Source organism: Pelodiscus sinensis, chromosome 15 (assembly GCF_049634645.1).
Source record: "Pelodiscus sinensis isolate JC-2024 chromosome 15, ASM4963464v1, whole genome shotgun sequence".
In the NCBI taxonomy this organism is placed as follows: domain Eukaryota; kingdom Metazoa; phylum Chordata; order Testudines; family Trionychidae; genus Pelodiscus; species Pelodiscus sinensis.
Genome location: NC_134725.1, coordinates 1,388,612 through 1,411,013, shown reverse-complemented (window position 1 = coordinate 1,411,013; position 22,402 = coordinate 1,388,612). Strand labels below are relative to the sequence as shown.

Here is a 22,402-nt window from a genome sequence, read left to right as displayed (position 1 = left end):
GCTTTTTTCCGGCAAAGCTCCGTGCCAAAAAAAAGCGGCAGCCATGTTTATGCTAATGAAGTGGGGGAGATTTAAATCCCCACTTCATTAGCAATTGCGATATGTCTAATTTGCATCCCTTTTACGGAAAAGGGATGCAATCTAGACGTAGTCGGTAAGATAACAAAGCTCTGTGATATTGGCTTAGGCTATCCAAATGGGTCTCTGGTTGGATTAATCATTGTTATCAAGGGCACAATGTGCTTCCATCCAGAGTCCATATGCGCTCCACGAGGTAAATTTCTACCTTGGTCACATTCCTTACAGATATTCCTAGCTCAGTAATCTGTAGAGCAGCGATTTGGGCCTTTGTCCACACACTCAAAGAACATTATGTGATCATCAAAGATTCGGCCACTCCATGCCATCTTTGACTCCATAGTACTCTATGTAGTAAGAGACTCCACTCCAAAGTCCCAGCCTCCAGTGGTGAGTACTGCTTGAGAGTCACCTACAGTGGAAAACCCATAGGGACACTACTCGAAGAAGAGTGAGGGGGGATTTGATAGCAGCCTTCAACTTCCTGAAGGGAGGTTCCAAAGAGGCTGGAGAGAGGCTGTTCTCAGTAGTGACAGATGCAGAACAAGGAGCAATGGTCTCAAGTTACAGTGGGGGAGGTCTAGGCTGGACATTAGGAAAAACTATTTCACTAGGAGGATGGTGAAGCACTGGAATGGGTTACCTAGGGAGGTGGTGGAATCTCCATCCCTAGAGGTGTTTAAGTCCCGGCTTGACAAAGCCCTGTGTAACCCTTCTTCCAGGTAGGCCTGGCAGCAACCAGGGCCGGGTTCAATGTCTTGGGCTGTGTCTACATTGGCAAGATTTTGCGCAAAAACCTGCTGCCTGTCTACACTGGCCTTGAGTTCTTGCACGAGAACACTGACATTCTAATGTAAGCAAAATGCAGGACAATGTAGCACTTTAAAGACTAACAAGATGGTTTATTAGGTGATGAGCTTTCGTGGGCCAGACCCACTTCCTCAGATCAAATAGTGGAAGAAAGTAGTCACAGCCATATATACCAAAGGATACAATTAAAAAAATGAACAAATATGAAAAGGACAAATGACATTGCAGAACAGAAGGGGGATGCGGGGGGGGGGGGGGGGGGGGGGAAGGGGGAGGAAGGAAGGTAAGTGTCTGTGAATTGCTGATATTAAAGGTAGGGAGAGTGGGATGTTTGTGAGTTAATGGTATTACAGGTGATAATTGGGGAAACTGTCTTGGTAATGGGTGAGAAAGTTCAAAGACTTGTTAAGTCCTTGTTGGCAAGTGTCGAATTTTAACATGAATGACAGTTCAGAGGATTCCCTTTCAAGTGCAGATGTAAAAGGTCTTTGTAGCAGAATGCAGGTGGCTAAGTCATTGAGAGAGTGTCCTTTCTGGTTAAAGTGGCAAGAAACTGTTTTCTCTTTGTGATCTTGTCTGATATCTGTTTTGTTTCTATCACTATTCTAATGTAAGAAATCAGTGCTGCTTACGCAAGAACTATGATGCTCCCGCTCAGGAAGAAGCCCTCTTGCACAACTGTTCTTGCACAAGAGGCCAGTGCAGACAGGCAGCCGAGACGTTTTGCGCAAAAGCAGTCTAAATGGAAAAAAGCCCTTGTGGCCGCTTGGATGCTCCGTACCTGCAGGCAGCTCCCGGACTTCCTGGTAACCCGAGCCCCCTTAAAGGCAGACGCAGCCTGCAGAGGCCACGAGGCAGAAGCAGCTTTGCCGCCTCTGCCCAGAGCTCTGCCACGCGGCTCTGCTCCCTGCAACAGCCACCAGACCACCCAGGCTGGCCGCTCTGGGGGGGGACCAACCCGCACCCCCAGCACAGGAGGCCCCAAGGGGCACAAAGCACCGTGCCCCTTCCTGGTCCGCATGGGAGCTCAAGGCCCTCCTGGATCTCTGAGCCGAGGAAGAGGCCCTCCACAACCTATGGTCCCGTCGGCGCAACACAGACATTTTCTGCCGCATGGCCCAGGCGCTCTCTGACCAGGGTCATCCAACAGGCCCGGGCTAAGGTCAAAGAGCTGCACCTGGGCTATGTCCGGGCCAGTGAGGGCCAGGGGGCAGGAGCCGACACCTGCCCCCACTACCAACGGCTCCATGCCATCCTGGGCCAGGTACCACCACCCCACGGACCCTCCGTGCTGGTGGACACCTGCAGGCGCCCCCCCGTCACCAGGCCCAGTGAGGTGGAGGAGGAAGCACAGCTGCCCAGTGGATCAGAGGACGAGGTGGACTAGGGGAGCAGCGGGACCCTCCAGGCGGAGGCCCTCTCTGGCAGCCCTGACGTCTCCCGTGCGTCCTCGGAGGCCGGGGAAGGATCCACCGGTGAGTGTTGCACTTTGCACTCACACGGGCGGGGGGAGCCAGGTGCCTGGAGCGGGGAGGGGGAGAGAGCGTCACTTAGGCAGCGTGAGCTGCACACTGTGTAGCATTAGGCAGCAAGCAGCACGTGCAACCACATGCAGCCTGGTGACCGAGCAGCACGTGGCCGCGGCAGGCAGCTGCAGGGCACGCCTGGGACCGTGCTGCTCACACACATGCGGCGGGACCAGGGGGAAGGGTGGATGCCGGCTGGAACCGGACAGGGCCCCAGGGACTCAGCCCAGAGCCCGCACCTCCGCAAGGGTGCAGCACGCAGAACGGCAACACTGCCCCATGCCTGGCTGTGAGGCACAGCCAGCTGCTCCTGGGAAAACCGCAGCGTCACAGCCCTGTGAGCGTGGCCCCCACTGAGCCCCTTGCCTGCTCCCGGTGCCTTGGCTGGCTCTCCGAGGGGAGTCCCCACTGCGGACACACATGTCACTGGGCTACGTGTGGGAGGGATAGTGGGAGGCAGAAGGGGGGGAAGCGGGAGGGGGAGGGGGGAAGTGCTCGGGTTGGCCCTAGGGCTGCCTGAGTTTTGCTGCAAGGATGGGACACCCCCCCCCCCCGCACAGTCACTCTCCTGGTTCTGTCCAGGAGACATCCCACGCGATGGGGATCTGAGAGCCCAGACCACGTCTGCCAGATGTGCTCCCAGGCACTGTGTGGGGATGCATCTCGCGCCCTGTCAAACACCATTGATTAGCCCAAAGCCTCACAGCCTCCACCAGCAGGGAGTTCCACAGGTTAACACAACACAAGCGCCATCCCGCCCTCCACGGGGCCAGGACACAGACCGGTGGTTACAATACATGGAGGAGGACCCTACTCCAGGGGCGGTCCTGTATGCAAACATGCAACATGGGGGGGAGGGGGGTAACCGAGTGGGCCCAAGCCACACTACTGTGGGGTCACCTGGGCTCAGTGGTGGAGGGCATGGGGCATGGGGTGTGGGGTGTGGGGATGGTGGCCGGGCTGCCTGACTCGAATGGGTGGAGGCAGCCATCATGTGCCAGGTGGAGGCGGACCTGCAGTGGTGCCAGGAGGCCTGGGGCCCCTTCCAGGCCCAGTGTGCGCGCATGGCAGATGCCATCTCCACCCTCACCGCCCACATTGGCCATGCCATACATTATGGCATGGCATTGCCCCATGCACCCTCCATCCCTCCCATAGCACTGCCCGTGCCCCCTCCTGCAATGGCCCCTCCTCCTCCCGCAATGCCCTCTCCTGCTCCTGCCCTTCCTGCCCACCTCCCCGTGCTGCCTGCCCCGACATGGCCTGACCCCCATGTGCAGGTCCGCCCCCGCAGAAGCAGTTGCAGGGGCCACTCCTCCCAGCAGTAGCTCCCCCCTCCCAGTTAAGCGCCTCCTCCCCCCTCCCACCCTACATCTCCCCCATACAAAATTGTAAATACAAAGTTCCAAATGTTACGTTGTGTTCCAAAAAAAACTGTTAGTTGTTTATTGGGAGGTGTGACGGGGGGACTAACCCCTGCACTAGTGCCAGCGAGCTGGCGAGCGCCGGAAGTGCCGGGAAAGCAGTGGCGGCCGCCGCGGCGCGCCAGCTACACACCGGCGGAGCCGACCCACGAACGGCGGGCGCGAGGGCTCTGGGGAAGGCGGACGGCACGCAGGGCATGCGGGGCAGGACGCCGACAGGGGCGCCCATAAGGGGAGAGACAGGGAGGAGACGGGGGGGGGGGGGGGAAGAGCAGGAGCTGGCTGTGTTCTCCACCCCCACAGGAGGTGACCCAACCGGGAGCAAGGAGGGGGGGCCCAGATGCCGCAGGAGACCAGCACGACGGCCCAGACGGTGGCGGAAACCTTCGAAGGGAGCCTGGAGAACACCCCGCAGCGGCGGGAAGGCCAGGACGGGCCAGACCCCTAACAGTGACGGCGCGGACGACACGACGGGGAGAATCTGTGTGGGTATGTCTACACTACAGCGCTAATTCAAACTAACTCAGGGTATGTCTACACTACCCCGCTAGTTCAAACTAGGAGGGTAATGTATGCATACCGCACTTGCTAATGAAGCCCGGGATTTGAATTTCCCAGGCTTCATTTGCATAAGCCGGCTGGCGCCATTTTTAAATGCCGGCTTGTTCGAACCCCGTGCTGCACGGCTACATGCGGCATGGGCTAGATAGTTCGAACTAGCAAGCCATTCCGAACTATCTGTACACCTTGTTCCAAACTGGTGTGCCAGCGATCGGTAGCTGTCCGGGGTGGCCAGCTTCCAGACTGCGATGGCGACCCTCTTGTCCACGGGGATGGGTGCCTGCAGCCGGGTGGTGGCTCTCTGGAGCGCAGGGGCGAGCCAGGCGCACAGCTCCAGGAACATCCGCTTTCGCATTCGAAAGTTCCGGAGCCATTGCTGGTCGTCCCATTGCCCCAGGACCAGCCGGTCCCACCAGTCGGTACTGGTGTCCAGTCTCCACAGTGGCCTCTCCACGCTGGAGTGGGGATGCCACAGGGACGCCACCACCTCCCTGGTGAGGGAGTCCAGAGCGACCTGCGCCTCCAGGTCCTGGAACAGGAGTGCAGCAGCGGCAGGCACTCCAAAATGGCCGGAAGGGGCCAGACTAGGCACGAGGCCATCCCTGGCTCCATGGCACAAAAAGAGAGCTGAGGTCCAAAAATCAGCAAATGGCACTAAGGCACAAGCTGTGGTATCCAAGAAGGCAGAGCGCAACCACAACTAGAACTGCTACGGCTGTCAGTCCCTGCAAGAGGTCCTAAAGCTCACAGCAGGAGAGAAACGGCTGTCCAGGGAGATCCCTTTAAGCACGTGTCTCAAAGGAGCTCCAGCCCCCGCCCCTGGAAAGGGTTGGTGCCCCTTTGCCCTCTGCAAAATGGTTCCAGGCTTCTGCTTTTGCGCAAAAGCGCATCGTTCTTACGATGCGTCCCAGACCAATATAGACGCTCTCTTGCGCAAATACTCTAACGCAAAAACTCTTGCATTAAAGAGTATGGCTGTGTCTAGACTGGCCAGTTTTTCTGGAAAATCAGCCGCTTTTCCGGAAAAACTTGCCAGCTGTCTACACTGGCCGCTTGAATTTCCGCAAAAGCACTGACTTCCTACTGTAAGAAATCAGTGCTTCTTGCGGAAATACTATGCTGCTCCCATTCGGGCAAAAGTCCCTTTTGCACAAAACTTTTGCACAAAAGGTCCAGTGTAGACAGCTGAGATTTGTTTTGCGCAAAAAAGCCCCAATGGCGAAAATGGCAATTGGGGCTTTTTTGCGCAAAACCATGTCTAGATTGGCCACAGACGCTTTTCCACAAAAAGTGCTTTTGCAGAAAAGCGTCCGTGCCAATCTAGATGCTCTTTTCTGAAAATGCTTTTAACGGAAAACTTTTCTGTTAAAAGCATTTCCGGAAAATCATGCCAGTCTAGATGTAGCCTATTTGCGCAAAATCATGCCAATGTAGACGTAGCCTTTGGGTCCATCTCACACAGAACCGGCTCGAGCCCCTACCCAGTAACCTGGGAAATTCACACACCCCTGGGTGCCTCTGAGAGGCAATGCTTTCCCACTCGTAAACACAGAGGGTGCATCTAGACTGGCAAGATTTTGCGCAAAAGTGGCCACTTTTGCACAAAAACTTGCCAGCTGTCTACACTGGCCACTTGAATTTGCGCAAGAGCACTGACTTTGTAATGTACAAAATCAGTGCTTCTTGTGCAAATACTTTCATGCTCCTGCTCAGGAAAAAGCCCTCTTACGCAAGAAGACCCGTGTAAACAGGGAAGAACTGTTTTGCGCAAAAAACGCCCCAATGGCTAAAATGGCAATCAGGGCTTTCTTGCACAAAATCACATCTAGACTAGCTACAGATGCTTTTGCACAAAAGCACTTTTTGCATAAAAACATCTATGCCAATCTAGACACACTTTTGCAGAAATACTTTCAACAGAAAATTTTTGTCATTAAAAGTATTTCTGCAAAATCATGCTAGTCTAGATGCAACCAGAGGAAAAGGGACAAGTTGGGTCAGTCTTACAGCTCACATCTAACAGGCATGCAGTAGGCTGATTCAAGCTCTCTAACCCTTCCCCCCAGCTCAGTTCACTCAACTCTGGAAGGGGGAGGCTTGTTCCTCGGAGACCTCTTGCAATGATGGTGTCTCTCCTGCAAGCACTGATGGCATGTTTTACAGTTCCCACATTTAGGGGTAGCATGATTAGTGACCCCCACAACAGTCCCAAATGATATACAATTCTCCACATTCCATTCCAACACTGACCCTCCATCAGCCCTGGCTGAATTGGATTTACATAGTCACACCTCGGATTCCCTCCCCCTCCTGGCATGAGCTGTATTTATAGATCAACAGTTAACAGTGAATTATCTTGCAGAGCTAAACAATTGGGCTGTGTCTACATTGGCACCCTTTTCCGGAAAAGGGATGCTAATGAGACAAGTTGGAATTGCAATGAGGAGTAACGGTAGTCCGAATTAGGGGCTTTAATTCGAACTACCTAGCCCATGCTGCGTGTAGCCACGGGCAGGGAGTCTGAACTACCGGGCATTTAAAAATGGCGGTGCCCGGGAACATGCAAATAAAGCCTGGGATATTTAAATCCTGGGCTTCATTTGCAAGTTCGAATGCCTACATTAGCCACCCTAGTTCAAACTAGGGTGGCAGTGTAGACATACCCCAAGAGTGTATTGCTTCAAAAGTCCGACAAAATGTTCCTCTCAGGTGTCCATAATATGATTTGGGATCCAGCAGGATGAGATGTGTACTATATCATTTATCTGACTCACGGTGATTTTATTCTATATCATGTTTTTGCTTTGTTTTGGTAAATGTTGATGAATTGTATGTTTCTTGTGTAGGCTCCCTTTACTATAGGAGTCTCTGACTTTTACTGGGAGGATCCTTTGTGCTACAATCTGACCCTAGAGCAGTGGCTCTCAAACTGTGGCCCGTGGACAACAAGTGGTCCCCGGCTCGAGCTGAGTTCCCTCTACCCCTGCAGTGGGGAGCCTGCGCTGGTGCTACAGCCTCGTGGCTGCAGCAAAACTAGAACACCAGCTCCAACTTCTCGCTCAGAGGGTAAAGCCCCAACCTTCCCTGCCAGACCCTGCTCGCAAAGAGACCAAGCGGCTCTACGTGCTGCCACTCTCCCGCCCTGTCCCCTGCCACTGGGGGAATGGCAGCACAGTGACGCACCATCTGGAGGCTTTCCCCTCTGCTCCCATTGTTCAGAGTTGCGGCCAATGGGTGCAGCAGGAGGCTGTGCCTGCGAACGACAGGGGTGCAAAGCCATGTCAACTCCCCCCCCCATGCCCAGAACCTGCACCCCAATCTCCCTCACACACACACATGCCAGGACCCCGCACCCCCAGGTTGCTTCTGCACCCTGCCTCCTGGCCAGACACCCTACTCCCAGCCTGCTCCTGCATCCTACCTCCCACCCTCACTCCCTCCTGCCCCCCACCTCCTGCCCACCTCCTGCACCCCCATCCCTATGCCACTTGCTGGCAGCCCTGTCCCATACACTGAACCCCTAATTTTTGTCCCTGCTCCAGAACCTGAGGGGATCCACAAAATCCACCAACCCTGGAACCCTGCAAGAGTAAATCCAAGGTCTAGATGGGAGGTAGGGTGCTGGAGCAGCCTGGGGGGAGGGTATCTGGCCAGGGGGGAGGGAGCAGGAGCAGGAGCAAGCTGGGGGTGCAGGGTCTTGGCAGGGGGAGGGGGAGAGTGAGGGGCATTGGGGTGCAGGGGTCTGGGCATGAGGAGGGATGCTCATCTGGCTTTGTGCCCCTGTTGCTCCCATTGGCTGGTGGTTTGTAGAGAGTTGCGCCCTTGTAAGACTGCTACTGGTAGCAGGAACTGCTCCTATAATATATTGCTACCAGAAGTAGCACAATCCTACAGGCAATTGTTTCTAAACAGAAACACAAATGTTTAGCATTGCTATCCATTTCAGTGTTGGGCTCCTCTGTCGTCCTCTGCACTGGCTTTGTGTTCATGGCAACCCAAATGGTATCTTGTAAGCACAGAAAATCCTGAGATTCCAGATACTCTGTACCACCGTGAAAAACTAAGCCAGGGGGTGGGGTGCACTGGGCACAATGCAATACAGAAGTGTTTCTCGGTTTACACCAGCTCTTCAGTGAGGGGTGAAGATGGGGGACAGAGTGCCCTAGTGACCTTGCTCCCTCTGGCTGCACACCCCTGACCTCCTGGGGAGACAGGCAGCCCCTCCCCTGGCTTCTAGAGGAATCCCATTCTGCACAGCTGCCCTACAGAGCAACCCTCCCAGCCTCGGAAATGCAGCTGCCTGCACTGCTGAGCAGAAGGCGGGATGGGCAGGTCCCACTGGGGAAAGGCCTCTGGGCTCCTCTGATTGCTTCCCCAGCCCTGCAGTGTGATAGCACCAACCCTGCCACTTCCAGGGCTTCTCCTTCTCCTGTTGCCTTATACATTAAAAATGAACACACTTGGGCTACGTCTAGACAGCTCCAGGCTGCTGCCCTCCTGTTCCAGGACCAGGAGGCAGAGATCGCCTTCGACTCCCTCACCAGGGAGGTGGTGGCGTCCCTGTGGCATCAGCACCCCAAGGTGGAGAGGCCACTGTGGAGACTGGACACCAGTACGGACTGGTGGGACCGGCTGGTCCTGGGGCAATGGGACGACCAGCAATGGCTCCGGAACTTTCGAATGCGAAAGCGGATGTTCCTGGAGCTGTGCGCCTGGCTTGCCCCTGCGCTCCAGAGAGCCACCACCCGGCTGCAGGCACCCATCCCCGTGGACAAGAGGGTCACCATCGCGCTGTGGAAGCTGGCCACCCGGGACAGCTACCACTTGGTGGCACAGCAATTCAGGGTGGGAAGATCGACCGTCGGTGTCGTCGTGATGGAGGTAAGTCCCAGGGGGAGTGGGGTGGGGGGAGGGTGCTGCACTCCATGCCCAGGGGCAGCCAAGACTCCAGGCTGGGTCACCCAGGGGTTTGGGCCGTCCCTCCCTTGCACAGGCCTGCTGGTGCGGGGGGGGGGGGGCGTGGGGGCCATGGTGTGTGTGTGTGTGTGTGTGTGCATGTGCACAGAGGGAATCACCGGGGGAGGCCCAAGGGAGCGCACACTCACCCTGCCTTATGTGATGTGTTCCCTTGTGTTTCTCTGCACCCTTCTGCGGGTTGTCCATGCCATCAATGATGTCCTGCTACTGAGAGTTGTCCGCCTGCGTGACGTGGATGCTACGCTGGCCGGCTTTGCTGCCCTCGGGTTCCCCAACTGTGGGGGAGCCCTGGACGCAACCCACATCCCCGTCCGGGCCCCGGAGCATCGAGCAGCCCATTTCATGAACCGAAAGGGGTACTGCTCCATTGTCCTCCAGGCCCTTGTGGACCACCAGGGCCGCTTCCTGGACATCTACGGGGGCTGGTCCGGCCGGGCACACGACGCCCGCATCCTCCGCAACTCCGGACTCTTTTGCAGGTTGGAGGCGGGCACCTACTTCCCCCGGCGGGACTTGACTGTCGGGGATGTGCCTATGCCCATCTGCGTCATCGGGGACGTGGCCTACCCCCTGCTGCCCTGGCTAATGTGGCCCTACACAGGGTGGCCAGACCAGAACCGGGCCCGGTTCAACGACCGCCTCAACCGGGACCAAAATCAGGTGGAGCTGGCCTTTGGACGCTTAAAAGCCCGCTTCCGTTGTTTGCTCACCTGTCTCGAGATGGGTGAGCGGAATGCAACGGAGGTACTGGCCGCGTGCTGCGTGCTCCACAACATTGTGGAGCGCAGCGGGGAGGCCTTCCTCCCTGCATGGATGGCAGCCGAGGCACAGACGTTTGAACAGCCCCACACAGCTGCCATCCGCCATGCGCGCCAGGATGGGGTGCGCATCAGAGAGGCCCTGGTGGACATGTTTGCCCAAGCCCCGTAGTAGGGTCGCCTGGGTCTCCCCAGACTCCCCCCTCCCATCCCCTACCCTTCCCCACCCCCTCCCCTCCCCCCAGTTGTAAAGCGTCGGTTCCAAGCACATCGGCCGTCATCATGAATGTTTGTCGGGTGCGTCGGACGTAGTTAGGGTTTTTCTTTTAGAATAGGCTAGGGTTTAGGCCACCATCGCCTATCCGAGCTGTCCCGAAGAACAGGGAAGAGGATTCGTGGTTCGTGTGGAAGGCTCGAGTCAGTGTACCTGATTCCAGTCGTCTTCGAGGGATCTCCTGGCTGCTCCTCTCCCAAGGCCCTGAAGGACCAAAGGATTGAGGTTGCCAGCAACACTACAATCGTCCCCTGCGTCTAGACTATGTTACATAATCTTTAGTGTGCGTCTTTTAACCGTTCTTGCTTGTTTGTTATCTATGTTAATATAGTTTGTGGTTTAAATTTTACTGAAAAGTCTCAGTATTTATTTATGCGCCACAAACCAATGACCACTTACAAAGGGACCCCCGGTGATAGATACAGAATTTTGGTGTCCACAGTTTGTAATCCTCTTAAATTTAGTTGGCTAATTGGCATCTCAAATCATTTATTAAAGTAACCTCGAGTAACACAATTAACCAACACACTTTTGTTTTCAACTGAAAAACCTATGTTTTTATTTACAAGGGGGAGGGAGAGGGGGAGGAGCCACTGCGAGCGCTCCTGCGGGGGTGGACCTGCACATGCGGGGCAGGCTGTACGGGGAGGTGGGCAGGAGGGGCTATTGCAGGGGCAGCAGGAGGAGGCATTGCAGGGGCAGGAGGGGGCATGGGCAGTGCTAGGGGAGGGATGGCGGGGGCATGGGGTAAGGCCATGCCATAGCAAATGGCATGGGCTATGTGGGCGGTGAGGGTGACGATGGAGTCAGCCATGCGCGTTCACTGGGCCTGGAAGGCGGCCCAGGCCTCCTGGCGCCACTGCAGGTCCCCCTGGACGCATTGGCGAATCGATGCCTCGATGCGCTCGACGGCCTGCACATGCCGGCGAAGGAGCTGGTCCCGGTGGCAGAGCCTGTGCCTGCGTGGTTGGGTGGCTGGGGGTGCTGCTCCTGCCGGACTAGAGGGTCCCCAGCTTGTGCTTGGTCCCGCTGCAGGGAACAGAAGAAGGGATGGGTCAGTCAGGCAGGCCGGCCACTGTCCCCACACCTCATGCCCTCCACCCCTGAGCCCAGGTGACCCCACAGTAGTGTGGCTTGGGCCCACTCGGTTCCCCCCCTGCCCCCTGTGTTGTATGTTTACAAGGAGGCCCGCCCCTGGAGTAGGGTCCTCCTCCATGTATTGTAACCACCGGTCTGTGTCCTGGCCCCGTGGAGGGCGGGATGGCGCTTGTGTTGCGTTCACCTGTGGAACTCCCTGCCGGGGGAGGCTGTGAGGCTTTGGGCTAATCAATGGTGTTTGACAGGGAGCGAGATGCCTGGGAGCACATCTGGCAGAGGTGGTCTGGGCTCTCAGATCCCCATCGCGTGGGATATCTCCTGGACAGAACCAGAAGAGTGACTGTGCGGGGGGGGGTGTCCCATCCTTGCAGCAAAACTCAGACGGCCCTAAGGGTGGCCCGAGCGCTTCCCCCCCTTCTCCCTCCCACTATCCCTCCCACACGTAGCCCAGGGGCATGTGTGGCCGCAGTGGGGACTCCCCTCGGGGAGCCAGCCAAGGCACCGGGAGCAGGCGAGGGGCTCGGTGGGGGCCACGCTCACAGGGCTGTGACGCTGCGGTTTTCCCAGGAGCAGCTGGCTGTACCTCACAGCCAGGCATGGGGCAGTGTTGCCGTTCTGTGTGCTGCACCCTTGCGGAGGTGCGGGCTCTGGGCTGAGTCCCTGGGGCCCTGGCTGGTTCCAGCCGGCATCCACCCTTCCCCCTGGTCCCGCCACATGTGTGTGAGCAGCACGGTCCCAGGCGCGCCCTGCAGCTGCCTGCCGCGGCCACGTGCCGCTCGGTCACCAGGCTGCACGTGCTGCTTGTTGCCTAATGCTACACAGCATGCAGATCATGCGGCCTGACTGACGTGCTCTCCCCCCCCCGCCCTTGTGAGTGCAAAGTGCAAGACTCACCGGTGGATCCTTCCCCGGCCTCCGAGGATGCACGGGAGACGTCAGGGCTGCTGGAGGGGGCCTGCAGGGTGGCAGTGCTGTCGTCTCCTTCCCCCGCCTCGGTGGTCCGGGTGACGGGGGGGCGCACGCTGCTGTCGACCGGCACGTCCGGGGCTGGCTGGCCGAGGATGACATGCAGCCAGTCGTAGTGGGGGCAGGTGTCTGGTTCTGCCCCCCTGCCCTCGCTGGCCCGCACATAGCCCAGGCGCATCTCTTTGACTTTAGCCCGGACCTGTTCCAGGTTCCGGGCTGGATGTCCCTGCTGGGCTAGCGCCTGGGCCATGCGGCCAAAGATGTCGGCGTTGCGACGCCGGGACCGTGTGTGGTGGAGGCCCTCCTCCTCCTGCCACAGGTCCAGGAGGGTCTCCAGCTCCCCCGAGGACCACGATGGGGCCCTTCTTTTGTGGCCCCTGGGGGCCTCCTGCGCTGGGGGTGCGGGTGGCTGAGCACCCGGAGCTGCCATGCTGGCTGTGAGGTGGCTGCTGGGCAGGGCAGGGACACCGTGGCAGACCTCAGGCCAGAGGTCTGAGGCACACTCCTGCCACGTGCACTCAGCAGCCTGCATCTGCTTTAAGAGCTCGGGTTCCCAGGAAGTCCGGGGCTCCTACGGGGTCTCCCAGCGTCCAAACCGCTTTTTTCCGTTTAGCCTGCTTTTGCACAAAAGTCTCAGCTAGCTGTCTACACTGGCCCTTTTGCACAACAGTTTTTCGCAAAAAGGACTTTTGCCCGAACGGGAGCGGCAAAGCTTTTCCGCAAGAAGCACTGATTTCGGACAGTAGAACGTCAGTGTTTTTGCGCAAAATCAAGCAGCCAGTGTAGACAGGACAGGAATGCAGGGGCAAGATTAGAAAGGCAAAGGCAGAGAATGAGCTCAAACTAGCTACGGGACTAAAGGGAAAGAAGAAGACTTTTTATAAATACATTAGAAGCAAGAGGAAGACCAAGGACAGGGTAGGCCCACTGGTCAGTGAGGAGGGAGAAACAGTAACAGGAAACTTGGAAATGGCAGAGATGCTTAATGACTTCTTTGTTTCGGTCTTCACCGAGAAGTCTGAAGGGATGCCTAACATAGTGAATGCTAGTGGGAAGGGGGGAGGTTTAGAAGGTAAAATAAAAAAGAACAAGTCAAAAATCACCTAGAAAAGTTAGGGTATGTCTACACTACAGCACTAATTCGAACTAACTTAATTCGAATTAGTGCATCTAGACCTAAAAACTAGTTTGAATTAGCATTTTGCTAATTCGAACTAGCATGTCCACACAGAATGGACCCTGAACCGAGGTTAAGGATGGCAGAAACAGTGCCGGCAGGGCATCAGGTTAGGACTTAGAGCGTGGAGCTGCTGTCTCAGGCTAGCTGAGGGCTGTGCTTAAAGGGACCCGATCCCCACCCCAGACAGACAGTTCTCAGGGGTTCCCCACTTGCAAAGCAGTCCTGGCTTGGAGTGCCCTGAGTGCCTACACTCGGCACATCACAGCACTCGGCCATCAGCCCGGCTGCCCTTGCCGCAGGCTGCCATCCGGAGGGGGGGGGTCAATCAAGGGGCTTCAGGAGAGCTTCCACCCCGAGAAGCCCACAGAGCCACCCCAGTCCTCCCCATCGGGGGCTCATATCCCATTCCTCCCTATCCCCCCTTCCTGATGTACAAAATAAAGGAGAATTGTGTTCAAAAATAGAATCTCTCTTTATTGAACAAAACTGGGGGAGACTGGGAAAAGGAGGTGGGAGAGGGGAAGAGAGAGGCTGGGAGAGGGGAGGACAACTACAATGATGAGCGGTTTGGAACAGGTCCCATATGAAGAGAGGCTAAAGAGACTGGGACTTCTCAGCTTAGAAAAGAGGAGACTGAGAGGGGATATGATAGAGGTCTATAAAAGCATGAGTGGGGTGGAGAGGGTGCATATAGAAAAGTTCTTCATTAGTTCCCATAATAGAAGGACTAGAGGACACCAAATGAAATGAATGGGTAGCAGGCTTCAAACAGAAAGTTCTTCTTCACAAAGCAAATAGTCAACCTGTGGAACTCCTTGCTGCAGGAGGCTGTGAAGGCTAGAACTAGAACAGAGTTTAATGAGAAGTTAGATAAAGTCATGGAGGTTGGGTCCATGGAGTGGTATTAGCCAGGGGGTAGGAGTGGTGTCCCTGGCCTCTGTTTGTGGAAGGCTGGAGATGGATGGCACGAGACAAATGGCTTGGTCACTGTCTTCGGTCCATCCCCTCCAGGGTCCCTAGTGTTGGCCACTGTCGGCAGACAGGCTACTGGGCTAGATGGACCTTTGGTCTGACCCACTACTGCCATTCTAAGCTCAGGGTCGGGGGTCTCAGTGGACCACCTTGATTTTCATGCACACCTGCTCCCGGGTGGGGGCAGCTCTCCTGCCCTAGACGGCCACTTTCCTGTGCCTAGTGCCGAGGTCGTGGATGAGGTCCACGATGTCCGCACTAGACCAGGCGGGTGCCCGCCTCTTGCGGTCCCGGGCAAGCTCCCAGGAGCCGCCAGCCTGGTCCCAGGAAGAGGCAGAGGGCTGGGCGGCAGCGGGAAGCTGGTTCGTGCCGTGCCAGGTGCAGGGTCTACTGGCTGGGTGCTGGCAGGCTTGCACCTGGCACGGGCACCGTAGCCAGCCCGTGCCCCTTTAAGGGCTCCGGGGCCGGGAGGAGGGCAGAAGAGTTTCCCTGGTGGTGCCCAGAGTGGCCACCAGGGCAACCTGGGAAGGGCTAGCCTCCCACTAGTTCGAATTAAGTGGCTACACAGCCCTTAATTCAAACTACTTAATTCGAACTAGGCTTAGTCCTCGTGGAATGAGGTTTACCTAGTTTGAATTAAGTGCTCCGCTAGTTCGAATTAAGTTTGAACTAGCGGTTTGTATGTGTAGCGCCTATCAAAGTTAATTCGAAGTAACGGCTGTTAGTTTGAATTAACTTTTTAGTGTATACATACCCTTAGATGCTTGCAAGTCACCAGGGCCTGATGAAATGCACCCTAGAATACCCAAGGAGCTGATAGAGGAGGTATCTGAGCCTCTAGCTATCATCTTTGGAAAATCATAGAATAATAGGACTGGAAGGGACCTCGAGAGGTCATCGAGTCCAGCCCCCCGCCCTCAAGGCAGGATCAAGCTCCGTCTACACCATCCCTGACAGATGTCTATCTAACCTGTTCTTAAATATCTCCAGAGAGGGAGATTCCACCACCTCCCTTGGCAATTTATTCCAATATTTGACCACCCTGACAGTTAGGAATTTTTTCCTAATGTCCAATCTAAACCTCCCCTGCTGCACTTTAAGCCCATTACTCCTTGTCCTGTCCTCAGAAACCAAGAGGAACAAATTTTCTCCTTCCTCCTTGTGACACCCTTTTAGATATTTGAAAACCGCTATCATGTCCCCCCTTAATCTTCTTTTTTCCAAACTAAACAAGCCCAGTTCATGAAGCCTGGCTTCATAGGTCATGTTCTCTAGACCTTTATTCATTCTTGTCGCTCTTCTCTGTACCCTTTCCAATTTCTCCACATCTTTCTTGAAATGTGGCGCCCAGAACTGGACACAGTACTCCAGCTGAGGCCTAACTAGTGCAGAGTAGAGCGGAAGAATGACTTCACGAGTTTTGCTTACAACACACCTGTTGATACAACCTAGAATCATATTTGCTTTTTTTGCAACAGCATCACACTGTTGGCTCATATTCAACTTGTGGTCCACTATGACCCCTAGATCCCTTTCCGCCATGCTCCTTCCTAGACAGTCGGTTCCCATCTTGTATGTATGGAACTGATTGTTCCTTCCTAAGTGGAGCACTTTGCATTTCTCTTTATTAAACCTCATCCTGTTTACCTCTGACCATTTCTCTAACTTGCTAAGGTCATTTTGAATTATGTCCCTATCCTCCAAAGAAGTCGCAACCCCACCCAGTTTGGTATCATCCGCAAACTTAATAAGCGTACTCTCTATCCCAATATCTACATCATTGATGAAGATATTGAACAGTACGGGTCCCAAAACAGACCCTTGAGGAACTCCACTTGTTATCCCTTTCCAGCAGGATTTAGAACCATTAACAACAACTCTCTGACTACGGTTATCCAGCCAATTATGCACCCACCTTATCGTGGCCCTATCTAAGTTATATTTGCCTAGTTTATCAATAAGAATATCATGCGAGACCGTATCAAATGCCTTACTAAAGTCTAGGTATATGACATCCACCGCTTCTCCCTTATCCACAAGGCTCGTTATCTTATCAAAGAAAGCTATCAGATTAGTTTGGCATGACTTGTTCTTCACAAACCCATGCTGGCTATTCCCTATCACTTTATTACCTTCCAAGTGTTTGCATATGATTTCCTTAATTACCTGCTCCATTATCTTCCCTGGGACAGACGTTAAACTGACCGGTCTGTAGTTTCCTGGGTTGTTCTTATTCCCCTTTTTATAGATGGGCACAATATTTGCCCTTTTCCAGTCATCTGGAATCTCCCCTGTCTGCCATGATTTTTCAAAGATCATAGCTAAAGGCTCAGATAGCTCCTCTATCAGCTCCTTGAGTATCCTGGGATGCATTTCATCAGGACCTGGTGACTTGCTGACATCTAACTTTCCTACGTGATCTTTAACTTATTCTTTGTGTATCCTATCTTCTAAACTTACCCTCTCTCTGCTTGTATTCACTACGTTAGGCACACCTCCAGACTTCTCGGTGAAGACCGAAACAAAGAAGTCATTGAGCATCTCCGCCATTTCCAAGTTCCCTGTTACTGCTTCTCCCTCCTCACTAAGCAGTGGGCCTACCCTGTCCTTGGTCTTCCTCTTGCTTTTAATGTATTTATAAAAGGTCTTCTTGTTTCCCTTTATGCCTGTAGCTAGTTTGATCTCATTTTGTGCTTTTGCCTTTCTAATCTTGCCCCTGCATTCCCGTGTTGCTTGCCTATATTCCTCCTTTGTTAGTTGTCCTAGTTTCCATTTTTTATATGACTCCTTTTTTATTTTGAGATCGTGCAAGATCTCCTTGTTAAGCCAAGCTGGTCTTTTGCCATATTTTCTATCTTTCCTACACAGCGGAATTGTTTGCTTTTGGGCCCTTAACAACGTCCCTTTGAAATACTTCCAACTCTCCTCAGTTGTTTTTCCCTTCAGTCTTGCTTCCCATGGGACCTTACCTACAAGTTCTCTGAGCTTATCAAAATCTGCCTTCCTGAAATCCATTACCTCAATTGTGCTGGTCTCCCTTCTACCTTTCCTTAAGATCATGAACTCTATTATTTCGTGATCACTGTCCCCTATACTGTCTTCCACTTTCAAGTTCTCAACTAGTTCCTCCCTATTTGTTAAAACCAAATCCAGAACAGCTTCTCCTCTGGTAGCTTTTTCAACCTTCTGAAACAGAAAGTTGTCTCCAATGCAGTCCAGAAACTTATTGGATAGCCTGTGCCCCGCTGTGTGAGTTTCCCAACATATGTCTGGATAGTTGAAGTCCCCCATCACCACCAAATCTTGGGCTTTGGATAGTTTTGTTAATTGTTTAAAAAAGGCCTCATCCACCTCTTCCACCTGGCTAGGTGGCCTGTAGTAGACTCCTAGCATGATATCACCCTCGTTTTTTACCCCTTTTAGCTTAACCCAGAGACTCTCTACACAGCTATCTCTTACGTTCATCTCCACTTCAGTCCAAGTGTGTACATTTTTAATATACAAGGCAACCCCTCCTCCCTTTTTTCCCTGTCTGTCCTTCCTGAGCAAGTCGTACCCTTCCATACCAACATTCCAATCATGCGTCCCATCCCACCAGGTTTCTGTAATACCAATGATATCATAGTTGTATTTATTGGTTAGCAATTCCAGTTCTTCCTGCTTATTACCCATACTTCTCGCATTTGTATATAGGCATCTAAGATACTGATTTGATCTTGCCTCCCTGTTGTGCCCTGACCCTCCTTTCTCCTTCCCATTATAGGCCGTAGTCCCCCCCATTTCCAACCCATCTCCCAGTCCCGCACATGCAGCACTTACCTGTGGGCTTTGTTCACCTGCCCCCAACAAACCTAGTTTAAAGCCCTCCTCACAAGGTTAGCCAGTCTGTGTCCAAACAAGGCCTTCCCGCTCCTGGAAAGGTGAACTCCATCTCCGCCAAGCAGTCCTTCCTGGAAGAGCACCCCGTGATCAAGGAAGCCGAATCCCTCCTGGCGACACCATCGTCGCAGCCAGGCATTCACCTCCAGGATGCACCTCTCTCTGCCCGGGCCCCTACCTTTGACAGGAAGGATAGAAGAGAATACCACCTGCGCTCCAAACTCCTTCACCCGTACTCCCAAAGCCCTGTAGTCACACTTGATCCGCTCAGTGTCACACCTGGCAGTATCATTTGATGGCTATTTCTTAACTACTAGCAAAATATAGATCTTAAAAATGGTTACAAAGAAGATAAAAGATAGAAAAATAGAAATAATGGTACCAAGTAACAGCTTACTCTTTCTATGTGTACACTTAAGACAGAGGACCACATCCAGGTACAATTTTTACCCCCTTCTGTGCCTCTCAACTCCAGCATGTCAGGCCAGGGCCGGTCCCTCAATTCCTAGGAAAGACGAAAATACGAGGTGGGCATCCCCATAGAACCTCGGGAGATCAAACACCTAACCCGACCAGCAGGTAGAGGGTAGAATGACACTCAAAAGAGTGTGCTGCTGTACCACCTTTATACTCATGGGGTCACGTATTTCTCTTTCTTGTCTGTCATGCCAAATGGGGCTGGTCTGTCTTTTGTGAGACCAGTTCTTACAAGGGAGTTGTGAACTTAATTTATACTTGTAAGAGCGATAACTAAATTGGAATTACTGGGGATTCTTTTCTCAGTGGGAAATTCCTCTCCCAGGGACTGTGTGTGTGTGTGTTTGAATCAACATGGGTGCCAGCCGGGGCAGTTCTCGCAGCCTCAAGGCCAGCTTACTGATTTAATCGCTCTCTCTCCACATATCTGTTTTCAGCTCCTCAGGATCAGATGAGCCAGCATAGACTATGCTGATTTGACTGCTCCTTCTCTGCCCTGTATGCTTCAGAGAGGCAAATAAGATGGATGATATGGGGGGTTAGTCTGTCTGGCTACACCGGCACAGCACCTTCCCCCAGACTTACCTGCAGGTGGCAGGGCCCACAGGCCGATGCTATGGTGCAACACGGGGAGGCGGATTGTGATCTCCTGTCTAGTGGAGCCAGCTCCCCACGGGCGAGGCTAGAGGCTGGGCTGTGGCAGTGCTAGAGTGCTCCCGGCAGTGGTGTGGTGCGCAGGCTGCTGCTTCCCCGCTAGACACCACTGAGATCGCTGCCTAGGTAGCACCAGTCAATAGCAGCAGTGGGGAAAGCCTCGCTGCTGTTCCCCCATGCAGTGGGGAGACAGTGCGGGCTACCCACTTTATGGGTGAGGAAGGTGTGTGTGTGGGGGGGGGGGGGGGGTGCTGACCCTGAGCCATGGACCACCTGGGAGGCAACTGCAGACCACTAGTGGTCTGGGGACTGCACTTTGAGAACCACTGCTCTAGATGGATGGATAACTTATTTTACGGTTTCTTTGGGTGCAGCTGCACCCAAAGACAACAGCTCAGCTGTCAGCCTCATTGGACCAAATCTCCATGAGTGTAGGCATAGCCTTGCACTTCTATGATGTAGGCCACACCTGTTTAGCAAATAGAGCAGCAGTCCATAGTCTCCACCTGTATATTGGACTATTGCAGAGGTGGGTCTTGTCTTAATGCTCAGTGGATTTCAGCTATAGTAGATTTGTTTATGAAAAATGAGGTAGGCAGGAGCCAGGTGTTTCAACTGCAGAGGGAAAAATCTGTATCAAGAATTAGAACTTCATTCCAGAACTGCCAGGGACCCCTTCATGGTATGACACACAAGGGCATTTCAGAAACAGTCAGGGGCTATGCTGTGTGAGGGAGAAGGGTAGGAGCAGGCTTTGGTGTGGCTTGTCCAGGAGGGAGGCTATTCCAGCATCTGGAACACAACAGCAGCTCACATTGCTACCCTCTCTTTCAGTATTTGGTGTTTTATTTTTCTTCAACCCCCAGCTCCTGGACTCATGTGCCAGTGATTACACACAACCTGTGTTTTCAAAGAAAGGCAAGTTCCTTCATAGAGCTCTTTGTGGCTGCCTGAAAATATGACCCACAAGGCTCAGAAGCCAGACAGCAAGTAGAGCCCAATGGTCAGTGGTCTTGTTAAAAATCTCAAGACATTGTAGCCTCTCTCATGGGGCCTGTCTTGAGGCCAGGTGAAGGGGGGCAGGAAGGATCCCTGGACCATGCCTTCTGCAACTGTCACTGACCAGCCCCCACATCAGAGCAGAAGGCCTTTGCTGTGGTGCCCTGCTGTGAGGCACAGTGGGTCCCAAGGGCTGGGGGCACTGGCACATGAGATGGGCTGGACAGGTGACCTGCCTAAGGAAGACAGTGAGGGAGGGGTACTACCACCTAACTAACTGATATGAGCACCTACACTACTGAGAGGACTCACTACGCATGCACCCAGAACACAGCTGCAAGTCTCTAGCTAGCTGTCAGGGGGTTCACACCCCAGTGCCCCCTGACTGTTCTCATATAGCCCCTCTCAGGACAAGTTACAGTCTGTATGGGTTGCTCATCATAGGCATCAGGGTTGTCTCAACTGCCCTGCTTACCTAGGCTGCATCAAGGTCTGCCTCCAAACCAGGGCTTTGTCTCCAGCCCCTAGCCAGGGGAGTCTTGGCTGGCTCTCCTCCAACTATCGCTGGCTAGCCCCAGCTTGTCTCCCTCCAAGGAGCTCCTGCCTCCTCTACAGTCAACTCTCCCCTAACCTTCTCCCCCTTCCCCCCAGCAACCTGTGCTTCTCTATATCTATATATATACCTCCCAGCTGGGCTCACACTCACCCTAATGATTACAGCTGGCTTCTGCAAGCCACTAGTGCTGTGCTGGATCCTTGTCAGCTGGGCTCTCACTCACCCTAATGGGTTCAGCTGGCTTCTACAAGCCACTCGTGCTGCCCTAGTTGCTTGCCAGCTGGGCTCTCCCTAGTCCCAAATAGCTCCAGCTGGCCTCTTTCTTTCTAGTCCCGGCTCCGGGCCTGAGTCCTGGTCTTAAAAGGCCAGTGCAGGGCAGGCACCCTGTCACACTAGCCTTGAAGTGACAAGGGCACAAGTGCACACATAGAGGTCGGATAGCTGGAGGAAACAATTGTTGGTTTAGGGCAGTTCTCAAACTGTGGTCTGCGGACCACTAGTGGTCTGCGGCAGCCTTAAAGGTGGTCCACAGCTCGAGCTGAGCCCCCCTCCTTCCCCCGCAGCCGGGAGCCTGTGCTGGCGCTACAGTCTCATGGCTGCAGCAAAACTAAAGCACCAGCTCCAGCTTCCTGCTCAGAGTGAAAAGCCCTGACCTTCCCTGCCAGACTCAGCTCACAGAGACAGAGCAAGCTGCTTCACGTGCTGCCGCTCTCCCCCACCCTCCTGCTGGGGGAATGGCAGTGCAGTGATGCACTGTCTGGAGGCTTTCCCCGTTGGCCAGAATTGAGGCCAATGGCAGCAGTGGGAGGCTGTGCCTGGGTGCAACAGGGGTGCAAAGTCAGGTAAGTGTCCCCCCTCGTTCCCAGAACCTGCACCCCAATCCCCCTCACTCACACACACACCCTCTTGCCAAGACCCTGCACCCTCCCTCCTGACCACACGCTGCACCTACCCTTGCTCTTACCCCCTCCTCTGACACCCTATTCTCAGCCAGCTGCTGCACCCTAACTTCCACCCTCATCCTCTCCTGCACTCCACATCTTGCACAGTTCCTGTACCACATCCCTATCCCAATTGCTGGCAGCCCTGTCCCACACACTGAACACCTCATTTTTGTCCCCACCCCTGAGTCGGGGGGGCCCACAAAATCCACTAACTCTGGAACCCCAGAAGAGTAAATCCAGCCCATGGGAACCCTGAACCTCAGTCCTCC

General features: G+C 54.2%; 1 protein-coding gene across 4 annotated transcripts; it reads left to right on the top strand.

Moving 5' to 3' along the window:
• The first annotated feature begins 1,659 nt into the window (after window positions 1-1,659).
• On the top strand, window positions 1,660-10,751 carry LOC142818427 (uncharacterized). Of its 4 annotated transcripts, none has more exons than XM_075897807.1 (5): window positions 1,660-4,323; window positions 7,246-7,465; window positions 7,942-8,012; window positions 8,906-9,280; window positions 9,856-10,751. In XM_075897807.1, the coding sequence occupies exons 1-5, from the start codon at window positions 4,036-4,038 to the stop codon at window positions 10,102-10,104; spliced, it is 1,203 nt and encodes a 400-aa protein (XP_075753922.1). In that variant the 5' UTR covers window positions 1,660-4,035; the 3' UTR covers window positions 10,105-10,751. The 4 variants fall into 4 exon arrangements, 2 of the variants coding, with proteins under 2 accessions (XP_075753922.1, XP_075753923.1); XM_075897808.1 differs by having other exon boundaries at window positions 9,589-10,751; XR_012895898.1 differs by lacking the exons at window positions 7,246-7,465; window positions 7,942-8,012 and having other exon boundaries at window positions 1,660-4,327; window positions 9,589-10,751.
• Window positions 10,752-22,402: the final 11,651 nt, after the last annotated feature.